Here is a 20,571-nt window from a genome sequence, read left to right on the forward strand (position 1 = left end):
CTTATCTTAGGGGCTGATTCACTATGGGTCGAATATCGAGGGTTGATTAACCCTCGATATTCGACTAGAAATTGAAATCCTTCGACTTCGAATATCGAAGTCCAAGGATTTAGCGCAAATGCTACGATCGTACGATCGAAGGATTATTCCTTCGATCGAACGATTAAATCCTTCGAATCGTACGATTCGAAGGATTTAAATCCAACGATAGAAGGAATATCCTTCGATCAAAAAAAGTTAGGCAAGCCTATGGGGACCTTCCCCATAGGCTAACATTGACTTCGGTAGCTTTTAGCTGCCGAAGTAGGGGGTCGAAGTTTTTTTTAAAGAGACAGTACTTCGACTATCGAATGGTCGAATAGTCGACCGATTTTTAGTTCGAATCCTTCGATTCGTAGTCGTAGTCGAAGGTCGAAGTAGCCCATTCGATGGTCGAAGTAGCCCAAAAAATACTTCGAAATTCGAAGTTTTTTTACTTCGAATCCTTCACTCGAATTTAGTGAATCGGCCCCTTGATGTTTATCACGTGAAAACTCTATTGAAGACTATGGGAAAAAAACTGGAAAGTGAATTAGGAGAAAAGTTTTTCTCCTCGAATTGAACCTTGGGTTTTCACAACTTTTTCTCACTGAACTGAATGTTCCTGGTAATCAGGAAAGTTTTAATAAAAGGAAAACTATCTGGCTGGCTGGCTGGCTGGCTGGCTGGCTGGCAAGCTTTCTGTATCCCCCAGTTCAATCTTTCATCATAAATATGCCCCGCAGTTACAGGGAAAGATGAGCGATGAAACAACAGAGAAGAATAATATCATGCATTCGAATTTTAATAGTGCAAAGCATTGAGTAAAATGTAGGGTTGATGAACAGAAAGGAACAGCAGTAATTGTTGCACAACTTAAACCACGGTGTCAATGCTAACACTTAAAACCATGGGTAAAAAAACAAGGTTTTTAACTGATTTCCAAACAAAAAAACTTGTTTGGCAAAAGGAAAACAGAGGATGCATTGTAAGGGCTCAATATCAGGAATCCCCCATTCATGGTCACACCCATGCAGAGACTCTAGTTGTCCAAGATATGATTGTCATGGAAGAAAGCATGTTTCTATCTATTAAACATTAAAGAGTTTGCAAAAAAAAAAAAAAAATATATATATATATATCACTCATTGGGTCAGATTCAGTTCAGTGAGAAAAAGATTTATCACATTAAATGTGAGCTGCAATTCAATTCAGAAAACATATCTCACAGTTTATCATGTGAACACTCTATCGAAATCTATGGGAAAAACTGGAACTAAATTTGGTGAAATGTTTTTTCTCCTTGAAATTGAATCTTGTCCATGACTTGATAAACCACTGAACAGAATCTGGCCCTAAATTAGATCTGGCCCGTTGGGAATTGAATTGCATCTCATCGATGAGTTTTCACTTGATAAACTTGTTTCTTACTGAATTGAATTTGGAGAAAAGTTTTTTTCTCCTTGAATTGAATCTTGTTCATGAGTTTTCAGACGATAAACCATGATATAACTTTTTATCACTGTATTGGGACCAGTAAACTCAATTCAAGAAAACTTATCTCACGGTTTATCACTTGAAAACGCATAGATGCAATTCAAGTCAGAAAAAGTTATTTCTCACTGAATTGAATCTTGCCCATTTGTACCTTGTAAATGACTTTCATAGAACCTACAATCAAGCACCTCGATACATCTACAACAGGTCAATGGTTTCACTAAGTTATTGCACAAACATCACATCAGCGCTCTTAAGAACAGTTCCATTTCGATTACAGCATATGCAGCAAAACAAAGAAAAATACCTGAGCCAAACATAAAAATAGATATATTTTTTTTGTACCACAAACATTAAAGTGGAGTGATTGCTATAACCATATATATATATATATATATATATATATATATATATATATATATATATATATATATATATATATATATATACTGTATGTATTAGTAATTGCATATGATTTTTTTTCTAGTTGTTACAGAATTATAAAGATTAAATTCTTCCAGATATGTATGATGATATGATAACTTTTTCTTAATTTCCATCTTTCTATAAAGTCTATAAAGTCTATACTGTGTAGCCACCTAAATGCATAGACGTGTAATGTACTATGTCTCTACTTTATATCATAGATTCCATTAGAATAGCGTCGACTTATCATTAGCTTTCTACTACATGTTTGTACAATATAAATAAATCATTTATACAAAAATAAAATGTGCGATTAAAGGAATGTCAATTCAAAGAGATTATAACTAGCGCTTTAACGCTCAAACAAAAGAAACCCACGATAGTTTGTGCAAAGAGAAAGGGCACCTGTAATATAACAATAACAAATACTATGCCAAAATGATACATAAAAGATCATAAATGTGCACAAATAGGTAAACAGGCTACACAACAAAAGTCAATGGCAGATTCTATTCTATTGCATGCAGCTCTTTATTCTGCAGATTTCATATACTGATATTCTGCCAGGCATCCAAGGGGGATTTAACAGCACAGTAAAGGGGTGTAAAGTAAATAAAAGAAATTAATCGATCTATGAAACTCCATATGGGGAGATCCAATACTTGGTTAGATTTAACAACATTTAAACTGGGGAAACCATGAGCATAGCTAACAGTTCCAATTTAGACAAATTTACTTTCCTGGCTGTCGAGAAAATTTTACTAAGATTCATCATCAAGTTTGCGAAAAATATGAAGGGGAACATTTTTTTGGAACCTCGAATAGTCGTGCTTCAAAACCACAAAAAGTTGCCATTTGTTAAAGGTGAATGGAACAAAGCGATTTTCATTTGTGTGCAACTTTTCTTCTGTTCTAAGATTATTCTGTCCAAGTTCTTGCTTAAATAAACTAGTGCTTTAGCAAAAAATGCTGTCACGAAAGTGCCAGTTTTGTGATAGTGTTTTTCCCCCCTTGAATTCCAAAAACTGATCAATCGGCAGCTATCAGTCAGAAAGGTGTTTATCGATTCTACTGTCAATTCACCAGGACATTTCTGTTGATTTGATTGTTTGAAGTAGAGCACCATTCTGTTCTACTGGGTGTTGCCAGTGCAGGGAAGAGAATTTAAAATCAAAAGCAATCTGCATTTTCTTCATTTTTTTCTTCATTTGTATTTAGTCTCTATATCCTTTAATGCAAAATATATTTTTGTAACAAACTCCTTAAAATACAACACTCAACTTTCTGGAATCCTTTTTGATAAAGACATCCAAAAGTTTTGAATTACTAAGTACAGCTTCATCTGTTGGCATTACATTGAATGTATGAGAATATATGGATATTGCTGTTGTATTGAGATGTTTCTTTCATTGCTAAATATATGTATATCACTTTAAGCCTTTTATATATTCTATATACTATAGTCATCTTTACAATTACCATTAGCTCTATAAACTTCTTGGGGTCGGAGTAGCTAGCTTTAGGTAATTACTCAAAATTTTTTAACAAAATAACATATTTTTCACTTGATAACTATTTAACAAAACTTTGTGCCCATGGAATTTATACAACATGAATCATTCCCATCAGAAATAGTAGTTGAGATGAGATAATCCAATCACTTAAAGGAGAAGTAACACCAAAAAAATTAAAGTGTTTTAAAGTAATTAAAAAATAATGTACTATTTCTCTGCACTGGTAAACTGGTTTGTTTGTTTGCTTCAGAAAGATTACTATGGTTTATAAGAGAATGGCCCAACACAGAAGGGCTAACTCCTAAGGACTAGAATCAGCAGTCCATTATCAAGGAAAAGGGACACTCCTTTGAGGACAACAATGTGCACATTTTGGATAGAGAGGTGTGAAAGATGCCATTTATGCCAAAGTGGAGAAACCATCCCTGAACAGAGGAGGGGGCTTGTGACAACGCTTGACAATGCTGCTTTTACATTCTTACCCCGGTGGCTTCAAAACAATTCACACTTCCAGTCATTCATGAACATGAAAGATTAACAACTGCCTCAACGAAAACCATGGTACCATTGTGACTGGATCAGACTTTCACACATCTGTGAGTTCCAGCCAACGGGTTACTGAAGTTCAATGCAACCATTGTGATTGGATATCTGTGACTTTACTACCCTCAAGGGTTTAAATGCAGGGGAATTCCCTACTGAAGAAGTCACTCGCATGAAAATCCCCTTACGATTTCAAGAAAAACGCTAAATGTCCCATTGCCTTTGGTTTAATTCTACTAGATACTGTATATATTATGACCTGGATAAATGAGAATCTTCACAGATTAAAAATGCTTTAATGTTTTTGGTGCTACTATTTCTTTAAGGAAATGGTTTTATAACCAACTGTAAGAAATCATTCTAAATGGTGGGTCCACTAACACAAGGGGCATTCAGGGGTGTAGGTAGAACCCATCTGGCACTGGAACCCCTTACTACTGCTTTTATCTTACTCCTTTCGTCCGACCATTTACTTTAGTGCCTGCACAGAGTATAGTTAAATCATCTGTTGATACTATAGTTTTAATTCTATAGTATTTAACCTATATATGTGTGACCATAGGGCTCTATTAGGAACCAGAAACTGGTTGCATTTACACACATACAAGTACATTTTCAAAAACAAATCTGGAGGATAGATTTAAAAATATATGAAAAGATATCGTCAAAGTCAATACAAAATGACCTAACTTATTTAAGGTTTCCAATCAGACTGATGATCTTGATAAAGGTTTCACTGGGGAAAAATGCTGACCATTATTTGGACAACACTATTTGTTATACAGTTATACAAACACACACAAAGATACGTTTTCATGTAGACAGAGAATCGGAAAAAAAAACTGGAAACCTCTGTTGACCCAGCTCTTTCATAATGTTGCCCAATTTAAGCTACTACGTGCTCCACGTGGAGCTAAGGGTTACTAACAACCACTGTAGTATTCATTACTAACTAAATAGTGTTTATATCATATTTTCATATGGTGTTAATAGTGTGCTCATAAGCAATGATTATGTTTAACATTAAAAACACCAAAAATATCCATGCAGTGGGTTCCATTCCATTAAACCTTGCAGTTGGGCGGGAACCTGGAATTATTTAATCACATTATTGTGCAGTAGAGTTCTGCATCCTTTTTTAACCACAGGACCACTATATCTAACACAATTCTTAAAGGGGATCGTATCATACTAAAAATTAACCAGCTGTAGTAGGGTGGTGTTGGATGCTACTGGAAAAAAATATTGAAATATTCAAAATAATAGAAGCAAGGGATTCCTAAGAACATAAATGCATGTACTGAAGGACTGATTTCACTGAATGAGTTTCAAGGTTATAATATCAAACAGGCAAAATGCTGACCTCAGACCTAATAACAATCCAAACCTCGATAGGACTGGTTCATTTTCTACTTATTCTAAGGCTCTAATCACTAAGCATATACTGGTAACATTCCTTTAAAAAATATAGAACAAACCTTATAAAGGACAGTATTAAACTACAGTACTGATTAATATACTGGGATAACCAAAACAAAAAAAAATAAAAATTCACAATATAAACCACTGCAACGAAAAGCGTTTGTTCTCATATAATAGGTGCCTCGAAAAGCTAAGTGAAAAGTTACACGAATCCTATAGATAAAAAGTTTAGTAGTAGGTATTTTGGTTGCAATATCAATACAGTATCTGCAAATTTTGCATAAATGTGTTGTGTCACAAAATATCAAAGTTAATTGCAAATATTATACAATCTGGAATGCTTTACTATGAGACACAACGGTGTACAAGAAATAGAGACGCTAATAAGAAAATGAAAGCAGTCGTTTTAGAAAATGTATTTTTGGGATGCATTAAATTAGTAGTGCTATTAAGGTTAAATATGTCAAGTGAATAGGCTAGATCTCTCTTTCAGTTCGACTATTGTTTAATGAAGGAGTCATCAATGAAAAGGACTTCAATCATCCCTCCTTCCCCTTGTTGCTGTCTTCATAGTCCCATGGACAGATTTCCACCATATTTGAACCTTGCATTGTTTTGTTGTGTTTGACATCTGATGCTAATGTGTCTTGCTCTGACTGTGAAGAAGAAAGGCTTTCCCAAGGACAAATTTCTGCTAATCTGCATCTGTCTATGCCATGCTCGTTTGATGAACTCTTCACTTTGTTTGTTTCTACTCCTAGAGTAATGTCTCCTGCGGAAGCGCAGACTTCTGCACTTTTCGATTTATCCATCTTAAGCACTGATCCTAGAGGATCCAACCCTTTTGTTTTATCTTTTTCAGTTTCAGTGTCTTTTTTCGCAGATGGAACTTTTATTGGCATTCCAAGGACCCTCTTTTTCAAAGGAGAGGTGGCCGTGTTTCTCGAAGGTGATGTTGGACTGAGAACAGTAGTGGTAGGTGAAGCCTTGCTTTTTTCTACACTTAAAACGTCTGGGGCTTCAAAGTCCCAGGGACACACTTCAGCTCTCAGAGCTAAAGGTTGCAGCAAGTTATTATTAGAATTATGATGGGGTTCTGGTGAGGTTAAAACACCTTCAACCAGTGGGATATTACTTTGGCCCTCTTTTTCATGTGATTTAGTCGTTTGTTTAGTTGCTGTCTGCTGATCCACTGTACTAGTATCATAAATTGGAGTTTTTTTTAAATGTTCCTCTTTTAGAGCCTGTTCTTGCATTTCCCTACTATTTAGGTCTGTTTTTGTGTGCCCCTTTTGCTTTGACTGCTGATGCCCAGGCTCACCAGTTTTGGATCGGTTATGGGATTTACTTTTCGAACGTGACGTGTGATTCTTTTCTGATTCCATTGGAGCAATCGAAACATGTTTCTGGACTTTGTTCTCAGAAGGCACAGCGGGGGGAAGATCATACATCTCCCATGGACATACTTCTTCAATGTCAAACTTATCTTTGTATCCCATAGCGGTGATAAATTTTTCGGATTCTGGTAAATGCGGGCTCATTACTTGTTGTTTCATTATTCCAGATTTGTGGAGTTTATGAATTTCCTCGATAGGACTTGATGTATATTGCTGATGTTCCATAATTTCCTCCTTGTCAAAGTTAGCCACAGAGGGCTGATGCTCTTGGTAAACAGAGTCTTTTATATGACATTTATCAGTGTCTTCTGCACTTTGTGTCTTTTCAGTTAGACCCAAGCTCTTATTCTTAGAGTTGGCGACTGCGCTTAACGATTTTTGCAAGACAGACAAGCTGGGATGCAAAGGCTTCTTATCCACACATAGATTATGAGCACTAGCAGATTTGCAAACCAAAGGAACATTGTCAACAGAGAACGCTTCAAGCTCTGAACCATTTTTAGTTGGTTTCTTCCCATTTACTGGGCTATGTATTGATTTTTTACATCCATCTAATTTTTCAGTGGAAATTCCATTGGGTGTTTCGACTTCAGACCTCAAATGGTCATAGCTGCTATGGGACTTTTTTAAAGAATACAGTTTATGTTTTGAGGGTTCCTCCTTTGATTTTGCATTATGCATTACTGAGTCTTGAAGATGTTTTTTACTGCTGCCAACATTATTTTTAGGATTGCTGTGATCTGTAGTGTCTTTTTCCTCCCTTGAACATTGTCTGCTCACAGAGTCTGGAATCTCAGTAATTCGCTTCATAATTGATCTCCCCAGCCCTTTTTTGGAACATCTCTTTTTCTGAAGATGAGGGTTATTTGCAATCATTTTCTTCCTCTTGTAGATCTCCAGTTGGGTATATAGTTTCTTTAGCTCTTCCTACAGAAAAAAAAAAAAACAACAACTAAGGAATGGGTCTCTTATAGTATTGAAACCATATCAATGTTCTATACATAAGCACAGGTAAAACGCTGTAATATAAGCATGTCATAATGAAAATGGCACTCCTTATCTAGGCCAGTGTTAATGCATTAGTAGTAACTGATGGAAATGCTGTCCAAATAAAATTAAATATAGCCTGTAAAAGTAAGTTTCATCACATATGCAAACTAGACTCCTAAATCAAGGAAGCTAAAGCCCATTCTTTATTTATTTCTTATTTAATTCTTATTTATTCTTTACAAAGCCAGAAAGACCAAAAGAACACACTAGCACTGCAACTGTTTAGAAGACCTGGATTTTTCTGAGAAAGCTTTGCATCAATACTCAAAGCTTGTTTTTCCATGGCCAAAACTAAATAGATATTTTAATTCTTCCCTGTTATTTATATAACTCCACCACATTTACACAGTTACATACATTTCTGGAGTGGGTGTAGAGCCCCAGACCTCAGCCCACCCTATCTTTTCTATCTTTCATTGGTGCATGCACAAGACAGGCTGCACATGTGGTGAATGGGGAAGAGAGGGGCAAACTTCATGCCTGCAGCTCTGCAACCAGATCTCCTGGTGAGCTAGGAGAAATGTTTTTACAGTATTTTATTCTGTATAGGCACTCGAGGGCTGCCCCCACAAAAGCTCTAGCCCAAGGCACGGGCACTCAGGTGCCTTAATTGAAAATGCATTTTGTGAGTGTAAGTGAAAATAAAGTATTAAGAGCAAATGCATGTTGGCATGGAGAGAACATACTTGTACAGTATAAACATCATTGTACATTGGCTGGAGCCAAACCTAGGACCTCAGTCCCTGAATAAATACTAGCAGAGGAGTGCCCTCATACATTTTAAAAAATAGCTTTTATTTCTTTGTAAACAACCATCGTGCATACATGAGTCAGGAGAAGAACCCCATGCTTTACGCATTTTGTGGCAACACGTCGCTTCCTCTGAAGAAAAATCATTCCCACAATCCCTTAAACCCCTTTAAACACTATTAACCCATACTTATACATAAGTGCAAAACCCGCCACATACATAATAATATTTATAAACTAGATATTACAATTCTGATAGATTTATGATGAATTCATCTATATATATTACATAGATGTATGCATGTTATATATGGCTAAAAATGATGTGATCATAATCCTACTGGAGGACTTGTGCCTAGGGTTAAAAGCATGGGTGGCATACACTGCCTATAAAGAAAAAAAAATGTTTTTTCACCACACAGGCACAGGCACAGGCTCTACCACTGATAAAGGAGACCCCACGCGAATTAATGAAATAAATGCTGCCAAACATTTTTTTTTTTTTTTTTTTAAAAATTTGAATTTTTATTGGTTTTATATGACTGAAACAAAGCATAGTCCATGTCAGCACATCAAAGATAGCAATACATGCCAAAGTAATGTCAACTAAAATTGGAGATAAATATCTGCAGAGATTTCTGGAGATGTTGCCCATAGCAACCTAAATACCTCAACTAATGAGGTTCTCGCGTGAATTCCTTGCCTTTATCATTGCATGAGCCTTTCGGCCTGAGCATTCGTAAATCTGTCCTATAATGTATACATCAATTTAATAAGATGACTAAACTAACACATAACCATATCATATCAATTTCACAATCCTCTTTTTCCAAAAAAAATGTTTCTTTTATATTCAGTCTAAGTCTAATCCCTTCAGTGGTTATATACATGAATGCCTTGATATCTTTCAATGTTTAGGTATTTAAATAATCTTTTTTCTTTTCTCTAATTTATTTAAATCTATAAGAAGAAAAGAGCTTCCAATATTTAACACATTATTCCAAAAAGTTGAATATGTTGAATTATTTATTTCCCTTTTATGCATAAAATTAGGATCAATATTAATACCTAGCACCAGGAGAAATAACTGAGCAATAACAATGGGTGACACCATTCATATCTAAGAATATTAGTCTAGCTGGCAAAATGGTCCATGTACAAAAAATATACTTTGTGCATACAGGTATCAGTAGTATCAGGCAGTATCAACAATGTGTTACGGTGTACCACTGAGTAATGATACAGCTACCATCTCCTCTATACAATGCTTATTGCATGTTTATTGCATGCTCATCACACAACAAAATAAGCAAGAAATAAAAAAAAGATCCTACCCTTATATCTTCAGGATCCAAACTATGTTCACTCCATGCAGAAGTGATACTGCTGTTGAGATATGAGCCAGATCTGCCCAAGTCTAATTCATCTTCATACGCCTCAGCTGCTATGTCATCTCTAGGGTGGCTGTGTGACCGTGAAAACTGAAAAAAAGTAAGAAATAATTGATAAATAAAAATAACTAAAATTAGAAACAAGATGGTGAAACCTACACAAGAAAAATTAGAATTCTAGGTGATAAAATTCACAATTTTCTCCATTTAGCTACGCAGAACATTAAAGGAAAACTATACCCCCAAAATGAATACTTAAGCAACAGATAGTTAATATCAAATTGAATGACATATTAAAGAATCTTACCAAACTGGAATATATATTTACATAAATATTGCCCTTTTACATCTCTTGCCTTGAACCACCATTTCATGACTCTATCTGTGCTGCCTCAGAGATCACCTGACCAGAAATACTACAACACTAACTGTAACAGGAAGAAGTGAGGAAGCAAAAGACACAACTCTGTCTGTTAATTGGCTCATGTGACCTTACATGTGGTTTGTATGTGTGCACAGTGAATATTACGATCTCAGGGGGCGGCCCTTATTTTTTAAAATGGCAATTTTCTATTTATGATTACCCAATGGCACATACTACTAAAAAAGTATATTATTATGATAATGGTTCATTTACATGAAGCAGGGTTTTACACATGAGCTGTTTTACTCAGTATCTTTTAATAGAGACCTACATTGTTTGGGGGGTATAGTTTTCCTTTAATACACATATTATATTAACAAGGGAACGAAGAATATACATGAGCAAGTAAAGAATTTTTATTAAGAAAGTCTTTCAATAAATAATTGTGAAAAAGAAGATATAATGGCACATTTTATAAACAAGAGCAAAGTGCAATACATTTTAGAAGTTCATCTTGCTATTTTCCCACAACACAATATTATTCCCCAAAATGTTAGCATAATTGTGAGATAAGTGTAAAATTTTGCACCCCTGATGAAAGAGGAGGAAAAAACTGGTTTGTTAAGGAAGGCATTAAGCTCTCCTGCACCCTGAGCATCATGATTCATAGTAGGCACAGCTGACAAATTGGTTCAACTCACTGGTAAAGATAAGGGCAATTAGTTGTACTTTAATGGGAGCTTTAAGCTTGCAATTCTGTGCTAAGCAATATTCCTACTATTTGTATATAACCCTATATTCAAATGCATAAAAAAAGTTGGAGAACAACATAAGCAAGCTGAAAGTTCCTGCGGGTGCCAAATAAGGGCTGTGGTTGGCTATTGGTAACCCCTATTTGGACTTGCAGCCTCTTTTTGGCAGTACACATGGCTTTTATGCAACTAAAATTAACATTTAATGCCAGGAATTCAAAAATAAGCACCCGCTGAGGCCACTGGGAGCAACATACAAGGGGTTGGCTGAGCAGCATGTTGCTCCTGAGCCACACTGACCTGGAGTGTGTTAAATGAAACTACAGGTGCCCATAAGAGCAAACCCAAAAAGATCAAAACACAGATATTGGGCCATATTCAATTTGATGAGAAAAGCTCATCTCCTTATTCATTTCCAGATTGCTCATAGAGCCGAATTTAATTCAACGAGAATAACTTCTGTCACTGTTGATGACATGGATAATCTATGGGAAAAAAACTGGAACTGAATTAGGAGAAACGTTTTTTTCTCCTCAAATTGAATCTCGCCTTTCACATGCTAAACTATAAAATAACGTTTTCTCTTTGATTTAAATCTGGCCCAGTATGACAAAAGTTACTGAATTACAATATATTATATAGATGTATGGTGGTACCATCCTCACAAAATATAATGGACTTCACCTTAACCAGGTTCAGTTTCCCTTTTCGTTACTCTCCAAGTCCTACCCCACAGAAGTCATGTTCCACTATCTTGCACTGAAGAGATCTAACAAGATCGGAACAGCCTGTCTGCAAGTTTGGATATATGGCTCTGAACCATTAGGCTGTATCTGTGCTATAAACCAGCGGTTCTGGATGCATAATTGCATAAAGGAGTGATTTGCATGTCTCTGCCCATGATGCCTTATGGGAGAATCAAAACTCTTATTTTGGTATCTAGGCAGTGCTGTGTATATGGCATGAGACAAGTAAATTCCTTCTGATTTCAGAAGGCTTCACTTTGCTAGTAAATTGCTAGTGAAGGGCTTTTTGGCTCCTTTTAGCCCTTCTCACCCTAATCAGGTTCGGTTTCCCATATTAAAATGTGGAAACTTAAAAGGATTCTGTCATGGGAAAACATTTTTTCAAATTCTTGTTGAAATCTGACATGGGGCTAGAGATATTGCCAGTTTTCCAGGTCAGTCATGTGACTTGTGATCTGATACACTTCAGTCACTCTGTGCTGCTGCACTGCAAGTTGGAGTTCTGCAGTCTATCGGCAGAACAATGAGAAGGTAACCAGATAACAGCTCCCTGGTAGATATGAGAATATCACTCAATAGTAAAAATCCAAGTCCCACTGCGACTCCTCCAGTTACATTAAAATGAGAAACAACAGCCTGTCTGAAAACAGTTCCATTATGCAGTGCTGGCTCTTTCTAAATGCACAGGATCAGGCAACATGACCTGAGATAGCTGCCTGCAAACCAATAATACAACTTATAAAAAATATATACTTGTTGGTTCAGGAATAAAGTTTTATATGGCAGAGTGAATTATTTGCAACGTAATTTAGAAATAAAACTAGACCATACAAATCATGACAGATTCCCTTTAATTTTACCTTTTCCCCCCTAAAGCATCAATCCATCATTGAAGCCTTTTAGCATGAGCACTGTATTACATGGCATGCCCTTATTAGAAAATATCACTGGGAAGAGAGTGATTCTCAAAACACTTATCACCTCCTAGTATGAGCTTAAAACCAAACATATCCCCAGATATGAAAGGAAGCTCCTGTGAATACAAACCAAAACAATGAAATGGCCCGGCACTGAATTCCCTTTACCATTCATATCATAGGTTTAGACCTCCATTAAATAATAATAATAAAACTGAGCCAATGGGAATTGTAGATATTTTGCACTCAGTTTATTGCACACAGTTTCTGAGGGCAGTTTGATTACATTTAAGAGCAAGTTTTAGCATTAGAAACAGATAGAGAATTGGTTGAGATGAATGTTCATGGGACATAATTCAATGACGATCCAAGACCGGTATTTCTAAGGCAGCACACTATTCTCTGTTCATATCTAATCCTTTTAGGATGCATCACATTTATTATATGAAACTTGACAGTCTAATTTTTTTCTTGCCAAAATATTATGCCTACTCCAAGAAGAATTCAGGGAGGAAGGAAGACCCTCAAGTTTCAGAAAACAATTATTTCAAAACAAATATTCTGCACTAACACACAGGAACACAGTGATATGGGGATCAACCTCTTTTGTTTGTTCTGATCCAGATTCCTTTGGCATGGCCCTACTTCTTCAAGTCCTGAACTTAGAACATTGTACATTGATACTAATAATAAACAAGACAAATTTAATTGAAATAAGAGCTCATTTACAAACCATGGAGTTCAAATTTCGCCAAAGTAATTGCATTAATATAAACCATTCACAGGTACAAGTGTCTAAGGACATTCCTTGCACTTAATGCACAGTTGTACTCAGCACTGCTGGTTCTATCTCACCTCTTTTTGTGAATTACATGCGGTGCACTTGCTGACACACAGGAGAACACTGGAGCTACTGTCAGCTTGAAGGCGGCAGTAGCGCCAGGGTTCCCACAGCAGTCTGCATCAATGAACTGGGAGCAGACGCCATTTTAACTCTATTCTACAGAAACACTGATATGCCAACACCAAAGATTTTCAGTGCTGCTTCAGGCATATCGCCACCTTGTGGCTGCAATTACACTAGAATTGCGGGGGAAATGCCGCTTTGTATTTTTTTTTATTGTTTTCCCTTTTCATCCTACTTTTTTCCCCTGAGCTTTAGGGTTAGGTCACATAGGGCGTTTTGGGGAGATTTCCCAATCTCCCCAAACACCTTCTCTGTTCCTGCACCGGCTAAAATGAAAAAACCCCGGCACTAATGACACGCCGCGGTTCTTTTTCCAAAGTCGCCCGAAGTGGAAACTTCGGGCGACTTTGGAAAACGAACCGCCGCGTGTGATTAGCGCCAGCGTTTTTTCATTTTAGCCGGCGGTTCGTTTTCCAAAGTCACCCGAAGTGGAAACCGGACGACTTCGGAAAACGAATCGCCGCGTGTGATTAGCACCGGCGTTTTTTCATTTTAGCCGGCGCAGGAACAGGGAAGGCGTTTGGGGAGATTGGTCTCCGCAAAAACGAGGTGCCCTGTGTGAACTTACCCTTATTTACCACTGACCTTTTAAACTTTGAATTGCATTGTAGGTAAACAACATGACGACTTACGCCCGAAATGTAACTTTGCGCACTGCAACTGGTCTCATAATAGGTCCCTATCTGTTTTCAAGCAGTATAATTTAAAAAGGCCCGAGAATACCTTAGGTATAAGCAGCAGTCCAACTGTTACAGTGACAGTCAGATGAGTGTGTACAAAGAACAGCATCAGCATCCAATCTGGTTGAAGTTTTGGCGCAAGAACAAACCTGTAACGATGATAATGGAATAAACGAATAAGAACAAGCTGTATCTCATGGGGTCACCTGCATAAAGTCAATACAATTACTCTAAACAAATTAACTAGAGTGTACTTAAAGGAACAGTTCAGTGTAAAAATAAAAACTGTGTAAATAGATAGGCTGTGCAAAATAAAAAATCATCACCAAGAAGTTCCGCACCCTTTAGCCAGGCAAATTTTCACACTGGTGAACAATCACTACTTTGCAAATTCACTAAAGCGTGATTTTCCACTGATTTTCCACTATTGCCTGACATTTTGCCAGAGTTTCCTTCTCCAGCTTCAACTTGGTGAACTGATAAGATAAAGCTACATCCTCCTCAATTTTATGTCAGTGACATCATATCCTGTATGCCGAAGAGTCATGAAAAAAAATGGCACTTTTTCATATTTTAAAGTGGGATTGTCTTTGATAGTTGTTAATTTTTGTGTTCTTCGACTAGGGAATAGTCCAAATTCAATTCGAATTTGAAAAAAATGTAAATATCGAAATTTATCATGTACTGTCTCTTTAAAACTTGACTTTGACCATTCGCCATCTAATACCTGCTGAATTGCTGTTTGAGCCTATGGAGTCAATTGGTGGACTTTGAAAAATCTAAGTTTTTGTTGGGGTAAAAACTTTGATTTGTACGATTCAAATCCAAACGAATACAGACTATTCACCCGCAAAAAAACTAAAAAAGATTTTTTTTAAAATAAATTTTGGTCAGTTGAAGTTTTTTAAATTCAAAATTCGACCCTTGATAAATCTGCCCCTAAGTGGCCACTTCAAGCATTTGCCCCAACATCTTTAATAAAGACATATATATGATCTACAGTATTTGAAATCTAATAAAAAGACTGTGTTTGAAGTTCTGAAGAACTCTGCTTTGCATTGCCTGACATAGCAGGAATAATGATTTAAGACAATGAATCAGCAGATTATACTATATTGTTATTATATCAGTTTACTATATTTAATCATTTTAATTCACAGGTTGTCATTTACCTTATAGTATGGAATACGGCTGAGACAATAAGCTCATTGTGGACTGCAAAAGCCATGTAACGGGGCTCATGAAATGCAGATGGTACTGTCCGAACTGCGTAACAAAGATATACCCCCCACAGAAGGAAAAGAAATTCAGCTGCGAAGAAATAAAGAAAAACGAGAAATTAAACGCATTGTTTCAGCAATGTACAATAATATGCCATGAATTCCAGTTTTACCATCAAGTTTTAACATAAGCATTTCACATTTCACATTCTCCTTTATCTTTTCTTTAAAATGACTTTGTTTAAAAATTTGAATTCTCCAGAGCAGTTTTTTTTTTTTAAATTGTTTTTCAGTTTTTGATACAATTCACAATCTGAAGTCAGTTTTTATAGTTTTTGATAAAAGGTAATCTCGGGAGGTATTCCAACACAAATGATTTTAAATGATTTCTTTTTTTAAAACTGAAAGTCAACAATTTAGTAATAATTACTTAATAACTTAATAATTACTTAATAACATAAGTAATTTTCTTGGGCAGCTTTGAAAAGACATGTATGGCAAAGTTAAAAAAAAATGTAACCTACCAACAGCCATCATATAATCCCAGCGGTCTAAAAGACACATATTAAATTGTAGGTTATCTGATGTTTCTCCTTGAACAATTAATGGAATATTTCTATCCATGTTCTGGCACACTGCTGAAGTCCAGGCAACCAGAAACCACAGAACTAATAAAAGAATGACAGACAGCATCCGGATAACTCTGCAGCTTGTCATATAAGGAATGCGCTGGGCAGTGCGAGACAGAAATACCTTCAGAACCCTGGAAACAAAACAACAAAATGCATTATTTGTAGGTTATAACCCAACCAGAAAGAATTACTGTATAGAGTAATATTTCAAAATTGCATTAGCCTCCTCCTCAACCATTACATATATATTTAAATATTAAATATATTATACATATATATATATTTTTTTTTTTTTTTTTTTTTTTTTTTTTTTTTGACACCCTAAAATGTCAAAATGTAATTTAGGAATATGTATAACACTACACCATCCAATTGGAAATGGAGTTTATGTGGATGTGGCTTACATTGTAAACTGCATAAAAAAAAAAGGGACAAGATTAGATGGCAATTGCATAAGGGTCACTAGTCTGCGTAAAACAAAAGACTATACGAGATTTGAAGGCACTGCCGAATGAGTGCAAACATAAAAAATGGTCTACTTCAACAGAGAAGGCTTCAATGGCAGAACTGAAAGATAATGTAGAAGATCTGAACCTTTGTTAGGGCAATAAAACAGGGTTAAGAGGCTTGACTGGGCTAAGATAGACAAGAACTGGACTAATAGAGAATGGAAAACATTACTGCGTGGGCTGATGACTAAAATTGAGAATTTTCAGGTCATCCTGATAAGTATTTGTACAAGTAAAGGATCTATTATGAAGAATGTTTGGGACCAGATCACCATACCTTAAAGGGATACTGTCATTTTTTTTAATGAATCAGTTAATAGTGCTGCTCCAGCAGAATTCTGCACTGAAATCCATTTCTCAAAAGAGCAAACAGATTTTTTTTATATTCAATTTTCAAAATCTGACATGGGGCTAGACATTTTGTCAATTACCCAGCTGCCCCAAGTCATGACAGGATCCCTTTAAGTCTACTAAAAACATTTAATTAAACCATACTGGACAGAAGAATTGTGCAGCTTAGTTACCATACACTACAAGGTACTGTTTTATTATTACAGAGAAAAAGGAGATAAAATTAAAAAAAATTAAATAAAATTAAATAAAATTATTAAATCATTAAATTAGAATTATTTGGTAAAATCAGGCCGGATTTGAGGCAAGGCCGCATAGGCCCGGGCCTAGGGCGGCAAAAAATAGGGACGGCATGCCGCCCAGCCACATTATGGGGACGTGTGCGTCCCCATTCAATTACACCAGCTGCACCGGCGTTTTTTCGCCGGCGCACTGGGAAGGGGATGTGTAGGCGGGCGCTAGGACCGCGCGGCCGCCTGGTTGGACCGCGAAGCCTAGGGGCGGCCGGCAAAGAAATCCAGCGCTGGGTAAAATGGAAAGGAGATGACCTTCAAGTGATTCAGAGCTTTCTGGATAATGAGTTTTTGGTTAAGCGATCCCATATCTGTATGTAAGTTGCTGGGCGAAACCAATTATTCTCAATGTTTAAAACAGTTAAGCATGGAGGAGGCAGATTTACAGTTTGAGGGAATTGTAATTGCTCTGAAATTCAGGGCTAGCTATTTGAGGGAGAAGGCAAGCTGAAAGTGATGACATGCCCTACTCAATCACCTCACTTTAACCTCAAGAAAAAATGCAGGAAAAAAGAACATTGACTCCCGTGCACTTAGTGCAAGAAAGAAATACTCATTGACTCCAATGCATCTTATGCAAGAAAAAATGCCTATTGATTTCAATGCCTTTGGTGCAAGAAAAAAAAATCCATTGACTTCAATGCATTTGGTACAAGAAAAAAAACCAAATTGATTCCAATGTATCTGGCAAAATTCTTAGTTTGACAAGGTATTCCATGGTTTTGCGAAATTTTCAGCAAAGCAAAATGGGGCAGTTGTTCATTAATATTGGCCACTTATTTTTATCTTCATATATGTCTACATCATTATTTCCCTTTTTATTTGTTTTCCTTAATTTCTGGTATTGTGTCATGGCTTGAAGTATCAGTCTTTCATAAGCCTCCACTGTTCTCTTGGTAGCTATGCATATTGATGCTAAGATTTATTTTTTATTCATGTTTCTCAACATTTTGCTTTTCAGCCATTAGTGGAACACTGAAGCAACATATTTTCCATAAGCAAACATATTCGCCTAACATTTTCATTCTTCACTAAATATATTATGTGATTGAATCATTCCTCGTCTGCCCTTAATGATGTAATGTGCCCCAGTTAAATATGATTCACAATGATATTTTGCTTTTTTTACTCCTCTGAGTGATGAAGGAAAAAGCCCAAGGCACAAACTGCACTGAACTATAATAATGTAAATTTTATCCTTGTAAGCGAAAATAACTAGCGCAACATCTAATGAGAATTACAGTATAGTAAACATAGCCCTACAGGCAAGTCATTCCTTTCTGCCCTCAATAAAATGGGAGCAGCGCCTGCATCTCAGTATTTCTGAGGTTACTGAATATTATCTAGGTACCATTAAAGCCAAGTCAAAACTGATAATAAATATAATAGTATTTTAAAAAAATACTTCAGAAACTGAAAATTTAACAAACCAAAACTGGATTAAAATATCTTAAATAGCCATCTACTAAAGTTGTTACAACTACATGGCATGCTACTTTAGGCTACTACAGAAACGCATGTGCTAAAACTCTGCTAGGGGTAGAGAGAAGTTCAGTATTATATTTAACACAATTATCCTAATTTATGATCAGTCCTAGGACAAAGTTTTTGGGTTTTTTTTACACTGTTTCCCTTACTATACTAGTCTTATATCTTACAGGTATAATACCCATTATCTAAAATGCTTGGGACTTGGGATTTTCCAGATAAGGGTCCTTTTCCATAATTTAGACGAGCATAAGTCTGCTAAGAAAAAAAAGTAAACCTTAAATAAACCCAGGCCAGTAGGGTTGTTTTTCTGCCACTATGGATTCATGCAGCTTAGTTAACATCAAGTATAGGTACAGAACCTGTTATCCAGAATGCTCGGAACCTGAGGTTTTTTGGATAAGGAATCTTTCTGTAATTAGGAGCCCCATACCTTAGGTCTACTAAAAAACAATTTAAATATTGAACCAAAGAAAGATCATGTTGCCACCAATATAGATTCATGCAGCAAGTACAAGCTACTGCTTTATTATTACAGAGAAAATGGAAATCATTTTTTAAAATTGTAATTATTTGGTTATACTGGGCACTATGGGGGATGCTCTTCCTGTTATTCAAAGATTCTGTATATGGGGTTTCTATATAAGGGATGTTATACCTGTGCTATTATAAGGACAAAAGAGGCCATTCTAAAGATCACTAGTAGTAAATATACCTGAACAGCTTGAGTGTCACTGTTCCATAGACGGTTGCGTAGCCCAAAAGTCGAACCCATCTGAGAAGAATGCATCGAAAAGTGCTTGGTTCAAAATATAATATGACAACCTATGTAGAAACAAAAAAATGACAGTTACAAATAAATATATATCATTTATGCCTCTAGATGCGTGTTCATAAATAGATGCTTTTAGGTTCTGTATACAGAACATATCTGGAAAAAGAACTTCTATCAGATCTTACACTTCATACTTGTTGACATAATACACATCATTTGCCAGGTGAATTGGAATATACAAAGCAGCTGCAGTTGTGCCCCCCCCCAGGACTGTTTTACTATTTGTCACTATTGTGATCTTGTAAATAAGCGTTGCCGCTAATTTACAGGCTGGGTTTTAGAAAAGTCCAGGTCAAAAATGCTTGCCCTGTTTTTCAAATTAGGAAAACTGGTCAGGACTTTCTGAGATTGACATAGTGATTGGACAATCGGCATATCATAGCCCCACCACAGTGACATGGCCTGCCCTTGTGATGTCACTGTCCCACCCCTGTGACATCACCACCCGTCTCCCTGCCTGGAGTTGGCAGTGGGGAAAGATGGCAACCGTATTGTAAAACTCCCAGAAATGATCATTTCCTATATAGAGTGGGCTTTGAGCGCGGGCTATGTAGGAGATGCCTGGCACTCGGCACACATACTCCTTTCTGTTCCTCCCTTTATGGAACATCCTACTTTTAGTAGCTCCTACTTCTATGATTTCAAGAGACAAAAACGAATAACTGGCTCAAATCTCAAGATGGACCGACTAATTCATTACCTCTAAGCCTGCTTTTAAATTGTTGGACATTAAGTAAAACGGGCATAAAGCTCACGAACAGATAACCACCAACAAAAAAGCAAGCTACCACTAGGTAATTCTCACCGAG

At 36.4% G+C, this 20,571-nt stretch overlaps 1 protein-coding gene across 1 annotated transcript in view; it reads right to left on the reverse strand.

Annotated features, from left to right (window-relative positions):
* Positions 1 to 4,698: 4,698 nt before the first annotated feature.
* Positions 4,699 to 20,571, reverse strand: part of gpr158.L (G protein-coupled receptor 158 L homeolog) — a 124,771-nt gene continuing 108,898 nt past the window's right edge. Inside the window, exons 6-11 of the mRNA XM_018267246.2 lie at positions 19,643 to 19,752; positions 16,179 to 16,417; positions 15,607 to 15,745; positions 14,478 to 14,583; positions 9,952 to 10,098; positions 4,699 to 7,744 (exon numbers count right to left, since the gene is read on the reverse strand). Of these exons, the coding sequence (XP_018122735.1) occupies positions 5,960 to 7,744; positions 9,952 to 10,098; positions 14,478 to 14,583; positions 15,607 to 15,745; positions 16,179 to 16,417; positions 19,643 to 19,752 (2,526 nt within the window). The 3' untranslated portion in view covers positions 4,699 to 5,959. The remainder of the gene's footprint in view (positions 7,745 to 9,951; positions 10,099 to 14,477; positions 14,584 to 15,606; positions 15,746 to 16,178; positions 16,418 to 19,642; positions 19,753 to 20,571) is intronic.

The sequence above is a fragment of the Xenopus laevis genome, chromosome 6L (genome assembly GCF_017654675.1).
Source record: "Xenopus laevis strain J_2021 chromosome 6L, Xenopus_laevis_v10.1, whole genome shotgun sequence".
In the NCBI taxonomy this organism is placed as follows: Eukaryota; Metazoa; Chordata; class Amphibia; order Anura; family Pipidae; genus Xenopus; species Xenopus laevis.